The sequence below is a fragment of the Miscanthus floridulus genome, chromosome 5 (genome assembly GCF_019320115.1).
Source record: "Miscanthus floridulus cultivar M001 chromosome 5, ASM1932011v1, whole genome shotgun sequence".
Taxonomy (NCBI): domain Eukaryota; kingdom Viridiplantae; phylum Streptophyta; class Magnoliopsida; order Poales; family Poaceae; genus Miscanthus; species Miscanthus floridulus.
The window spans coordinates 112,473,197-112,479,852 of NC_089584.1; the positions used below are offsets into that span (position 1 = coordinate 112,473,197).

At 48.1% G+C, this 6,656-nt stretch overlaps 1 protein-coding gene across 1 annotated transcript; it reads right to left on the minus strand.

Moving 5' to 3' along the window:
• Nucleotides 1-2,122: 2,122 nt before the first annotated feature.
• Nucleotides 2,123-3,509, minus strand: LOC136453072 (LOB domain-containing protein 15-like). The gene is made up of 3 exons (XM_066453651.1): nt 3,422-3,509; nt 2,881-3,178; nt 2,123-2,749 (listed from the first exon to the last, which is right to left on the minus strand). The coding sequence occupies exons 1-3, from the start codon at nt 3,433-3,435 to the stop codon at nt 2,318-2,320; spliced, it is 744 nt and encodes a 247-aa protein (XP_066309748.1). The 5' UTR covers nt 3,436-3,509; the 3' UTR covers nt 2,123-2,317.
• Between the last annotated feature and the right edge of the window lie 3,147 nt (nt 3,510-6,656).

Sequence of the window (6,656 nt, forward strand, 5' to 3'; positions counted from 1 at the left end):
GGTGATGCTGCATTTTTCAATTCAAGGTGGAGTGTCTGTACCTGACTTTACCAACTTCGAACTCAACTAGCACGAGCTAGCTCTCTGCAATCGAACTCTGCACGCAAAGGAAAGGCTCCTCGATCGTCCTATACAGCCTTTAGGAATGCAATTAGCTAGCATATATAGCTGTCATGCCCTAGTCATTGACATCTGACGTCCAATCCATGCATGAAAGAGCCACCTCACAGCTCAGTAGAAATGCAGACATATGTATGCAGGTACCCAAAACTGCTACAACTCTAGTGGCCAATGAGCATTCTTTCTAATGGTATACAAGATCACATGAACAGTACTAGGTAAAGGATTTCATATTTTCGTTGCCTGAAAACAATGATATATACTGCCCTGCCCTCCAATAAAATAACCTATTTTGAGGTGTGCACACATCAAAGTATACATTTAGACTTTTGTCTGACGCTTTATGATAATTTAGACCAACCATGTGAAAATCAGAGCAGCATATTATAACCTTAAAGCAAACGTTAGTTGTGATTATATTGACAAGCAAGTGTACATATTATCTTGTGATTGTTTTTCACTGTTGTCAGGAACTAGTATCAAAATAAATATTTTAAAACCGTAACTCATTGAAGAAAGTAATGGTGTATGTCACTACGTACAAAGCTATAAATATAATGTAAAAGCAAAGCTTAATTAAGAAATAAAGATGGTACGCCTACTCTGTTGTGGGGGTAATAATATGGCATACATAACTAGCACGAGTATATGTAGAAAGAAAACCACGTGATCCTACATATATGAATCTGATACTTTTTTCTGCCCCTCTTATGATTACATCAGAACAGGCTATGTCGTTATAGAAAACAATACAAAGAATATAGGCACGTCAAACATAAAAGATAGAATATGTGTCGGCCAATAATGATCTACAAATGAAAGATGATGATGACACAAATCATGGCAGAATCGAAGTGTACAAAAGGTGACAAATATCAAAGCTACTAGGTAAGCTTATTAATATATAGATAAAGAAAATGATCAGCATATCAGACAAAAACATAGATGGGAAATTCATTGACCAATTTAGCGATGCAGGATAACAAACTTTTCATGGTCAAAATGCTCATACAGAAATTTAAATTAAATGTGTCAACCACATAGTATTTATATCACCCCTACTGAAAATGTAGCAATGCCGAACTATAGCATATGGATGGCATTTTGGCAAGTGTGCTATAGATGGCCACCATTATTATAAATTTTGATGTGGAATGAAAACAAATACTGTGCTATATAATAGTATAATAGCTTCGTTGTTTTGCTTCAATCATAAGTTCTGTAGACTCTGATCCGCATACAGTTCTAGATTTCTAGTTGAGAAAAAAAACTGAAAAATGAACTCACTTAAATGCCAAAAACAGAAAGTTGGACAATGACATCGTTAATCATTCAACAGATAGATACGCACATCAGTTGTTAAAAAACTAATGCCTGAAATAAAGGGCCCATATGGAAGAACAGTCCTTATAGATAGTATACCAGAAAACTAAGTGCTGAAAGGATCCATTTATCATATACTTCTGTCCGAAAAAGAATAGAAATCCTATTTCCCAATGAGTTAAACAATATCAAATTAAATTTGACTAGATTTATACAAGATAATATCAACATTTGTATCTTCAAATAAATTTATTATAAAAATAGATTTTCTAATTAATCTAGTGATATATTATTACACATAAAAATATTAGTATAGTTTTTGTATATGATTGGTCAAATTTGAAATTGTTTAACTCTTTGGAAGCAAGATTTTTATTCTTTTTAGAACAGAGGGAATATCAACCTCGATATAGAAATTCATTCGGGCAACTACAAATAAATTCATAAAAATCTATTGTTCAGTTCAAGCAAATTAAGGAATATCATCTGCCTATGCGTGAACTAATCCACTGAAACAGCGTGTTTGAGCTACACAAGTTTGGTGTTAGCTGCTATGAGATTTGCATAAAACTTTGAGTGCCAAACCCATACTGATGGTTGTACTATTTATATATCTAGGATCATGACGCGCTTACTTCGTCGAACTAATTTAATCAACCAACAATATCGCAATGGACAATTACAAGAAAATAAATGGTACATACATTCCATAATATTGGATTGGATGAACTTTTTAGTCACCCAATATATATATCCACATCTATAAACCTATTTCTAGAAAACTTGTATATATAATTAAACTTGCACACGGTTTATTCACCCAAACTTTCTACTAGTTGTGATCCCACCAAAATGTTAAATAAATCCATGCATGTCAACCAAAGTATGCAGGATGCTCACTTGGGTTAAGGGAGCTATAGTGATTAGTAATTGCCGGCTGCTCGGCCTCCGCAACGTACACCGCGGACGACGTCGACATCCCCGACGCGCCGCCGGTGGCTGCGACCTCTTGGCCTGCCTCCACCATCGCTACCGCGTCATTAACGTGCACCGGAGCCGACGCAGGAGCCACGAAGCTGGCCGTGGCATGCGTGCCGTCGTCAATGAGACGGTTGCCGGCGGCCTGCCGGTACCTGTGCTTGAGGATCTCGGCCCTCACCGCCTCCAGCTCGGCCTCCAGCGCGTTCACCTGTTGCTGCAGCATGGAGATGGCGCCCATGCAGCCGTACACCGGATCCCGCAGCCGGAGGTTCGCCTCGTACACCAGGCTGCTCGCTGCGTCCGCCCGCTCCCCCTCCGCCACCTCCTGCGACAATCGACGCGTTTACAAGCAATCCATCTACGGTGAAATCTTTTTAACTATAGACTAGAAAAGAATGATTTTTTTTAACTAGACTAGAAAAGGATGATGGATTTTTCTTCATGTTGAAGCTTTACCAAGAGCATCTTGGAGACGTTGCTGGCGCCGAAGACCATGTGGACGGCGGCGAACTTGTGGGGTTCGTGCGGCGAGAAGTAGGGGGCGAAGGGGCACTCCTGCGCGCAGCGGCGGCGGAGGAGCTTGCACGCGGCGCACGGTGTCAAGGTGTTGAGGGCACCGCCGAGGCCGAGGCGGCGTGGGATGAGGTTGTCCGCCGGCACGGTGGAGGCGGAGGCAGAGGCGGCAGCGATGGCGAGGGCGGCGGCTGTATCCGGCTCTCGCTTGATCTTCTTCCCGATCTCATCGAGTCTCTCCCTGCAGGCGGCAGTCCAACAGGCAGAGCTGTCACTTAGGGTTTGTTGCATGTGGGATCAAAGAGGGGGAATAATCTTGAGAATTTTGATGGTACAAGCGCAATGGAACGAGGTTAAAACAGTATGTGGTAAAAGGAAACGAACAATGAACAGCGATTAGATTCCTTCTCGAAGAAAGTTTTGTTGTTGAACTGTGACAGAATTCAAGGAAGACACATGGAGACAAATGAGGAAGAAATCTTACCTCTCCGTGGACATCCAGGCATGCTCTCCTCTCCTGTGCTTGGGAGAGGCAGAGGAGACGGAGACGGAGAAGACAGGGGAGAGGGATCGTTAGCCGATGGACACACAGAGAGATATGAGGCATATAGAAGTAGAAGTGTATAAAGTTTGGAAGGAAAGAGTGCTTAAAAGGCAAGGCATTAATGAGGGGGATGGGCCTGAAGACCGACAAATTGGTAGTAGTAAGCAAATATGTATGGCGACGGGGCAAAAGATTTGTTGTTTTTATTAGTTGGCCTGGCACCCTCCATCTCCTACCTTTGATCTCTCCTGCTGTTTCTGATCATGTCAAGGAGATTGTTCCTTAAGAAAATCCATTAGCAGCGGAACCAGAGCTGGTAGAACCCTGTGGTGCAGTCCCTTGACTCTCATCGACTTCGTCTAAATTTCGTTGAATCTGAACTGGTATCCATGATGACGTTTTGGAAGAAAAGAAAAACATGCGGTGTCAATCTTCGTCGCGTCCTATATATACACGTGTGACTGTTAGAATGTAAACCGGCAGGTGGGCCAGCCGGTCCCAGGCTCCCCACCTAGCCTATATGTATGCACCGTCTATCCTTGATCAATACAACGAGTATTCTCCAAACTACACGTTTTTATGGTATCAGAGTCACGGTTCGCTCCTGCGACCGATCGTTTTCGTAAACCCTAAAACTGCGCCGCCGCTGGTCTTTTCGATCGCCGGCCAGCCCTTCTGCCGCCGCGGAGCCATCACTGCTCGCCGGCCTTCCTTCCATGGGACGTCGCGGAGCCAGCGCTCGCCGCCCGATCCCCTCCCGTCGCTGATCCTAGCGCCGCCAGCAATGGAGACCGAAGCCGACCGCCTGGCCCGTGAGGCTCGCGAGCAGCGCGAGCGTGATGCGGCGGAGGCCGCACATCAACGCCTCATGCGCGAGGCCGCGGAAAAGGCCACTGCGGATCGCGTGGCCGCCCTCGACACCTACGAGGCCCAGCATGCTGCTGTTCACGCCGCAGCCATCGCCGTCATCAACATCAAGGTTCTCATACCTCTGGTGTTGGATCGCGCCGCCAACAATTACAATCGGTGGCGATCTCTCTTCCTCGTCGTTCTGGGCAAGTATGCCCTCACGGATCACGTCCTCGCTGATGTGGTTCACACCGACCGGCCGGCGTGGGTGCAGATGGACTGCACCGTTCTCACTTGGATTTATGGCACCATCCATGGCGATCTTCAGCGGTCCACGATGTTGCGCAACCCTAACGCGCGCACCGCCTGGACGTTCCTCGAGAACGAGTTCCTCGGCCAGCGCAAGTCACGCGCTCTCCTCCTCTTCGCCGAATTCCGCACGGCCAAGCAAGGAGCGTCGTCGATTCACGAGTTCTACCGCCGTCTCGAGACGATGGCTGCAACACTCAGCGACTTCAGCGACCCAATCGGCGACCGCACGTTGGTCCTCATGCTCCCCCGAGGCCTCAGCGACAAGTTCCGACCCATGGTGACTAACTTGAAGATGCGCCAGCCGTTTCCTACGTTCAAGGAAGCCCGCACCCTACTCCTTCTCGAGGAGATGGATATCGACGACATCGCCGCCGGGAACGACGCTCCACCACCATTAGTGCCGTCCGCTCTTGTCGCTGCCCCACGCACTCCATCTGGTGGCAGCGGGCAAGGCCACAGCAGCGAGCACGGCGGCCATAGCCGCGGCTCCTCCCAGTCCCAGCGCTCGGGCGGGCGCCGTCGTGGCCGTGGAGGCAAACAGCAGCAGCAATCTCACCATGCTGGAGGGTCTGGCAACCAGACCAGAGGTGCTGGTCACTACGCCGGCATGCCTCGCCCGCTAGTGCCCTTCATCAACCCATGGGCTGGCATGGTCCAATTTTGGCTGCATCCGCCTGTCGCTGGCAGTGCTCCAGGAGCGCCCCCTCGTCCTTCGCCTGCTGCGTTCACTGCACAGCAGTACCCGATGTTCTACTCGCCGTACGGCGCTGCTGCATATGGCACTGGTGCACCCCCTCCGGGATATGGCACCCCGCCTCCAGGTTTCGGCGGCTACGACAATACCTCGCAGCAGCAGCAGCTCTCGCCCTGGGACCCGATGCAGGGCGGCTCTTGGGACGCATCGTCTCTCATCAGCAACTTCAACACCATGTCGCTGAACCCACCATCTTCGGCCGAGTGGTATGCTGATTCTAGCGCCGGCACTCATATGGTCAACAACGCTGGTATATTATCCTCCTTTCACCCTCCTTCGTCATCAAGTCCTTCATCTATCATTGTCGGTAATGGAGCTTTGCTTCTCGTTACCTCTGTTGGGTCACATTCTTTTTCCACCGATCGACGTCCTCTTATTCTTTCTAATGTTCTAGTTTCACCTAGCATTATTAAGAATTTAATCTCTGTTCGTCGTTTCACCACTGACAATAATTGTTCCATCGAATTTGACCCCTTTGGCCTTTCTGTGAAGGACCTACAGACGCGGAGCGTGATCGCCAGGTGCAATAACACGGGTGATCTCTACCCGTTCTTTCCACCGGCACCAGCCAACCTAGTCGCCCTCACTACCGCCCCGTCCTCATCCACCCCCTGGCATCGCCGCTTTGGTCACATCGGTCATGAGGCTTTGTCCAAGCTCAGCAGCTCCAACGCTATTTCCTGTAATAAGCACCACAATGATCATGTTTGTCATGCTTGTCAATTAGGCCGCCATGTGCGTCTTCCTTTTTCCACGTCAAACTCCCGCGCGCTCCATCCGTTTGATTTAATACATTGTGATCTTTAGACTTCTCCAGTTGTTAGTGTGTCTAGCTATAAATATTATCTTGTCATTCTTGATGATTGCACCCACTACACTTGGATGTTTCCTTTACGCCTCAAGTCCGATACTTTTGGTCTTTTATCTCATTTTTTCTCATATGTGCGCACGCAGTTTACCACTCCTACCAAGGCGGTTCAGTGCGACAATGGCCGTGAGTTTGATAACTCCTCGGCCCGTACGTTCTTTCTCACTCATGGTGTGGTCCTCCGCATGTTGTGCCCATACACCTCTCAACAGAACGGGCGTGCCGAGCGTACCCTTCGCACCCTAAACAACATCGTGCGCTCCCTTCTGTTTTAGGCTAGTCTTCCCCTGGTTTATTGGGCTGACTCCCTCCATACTGCCACCTACCTCCTCAATCGTCACCCAACCAAAACCCTTGACGGCCGCACTCCATTCCTTGCTCTTCATGGCACA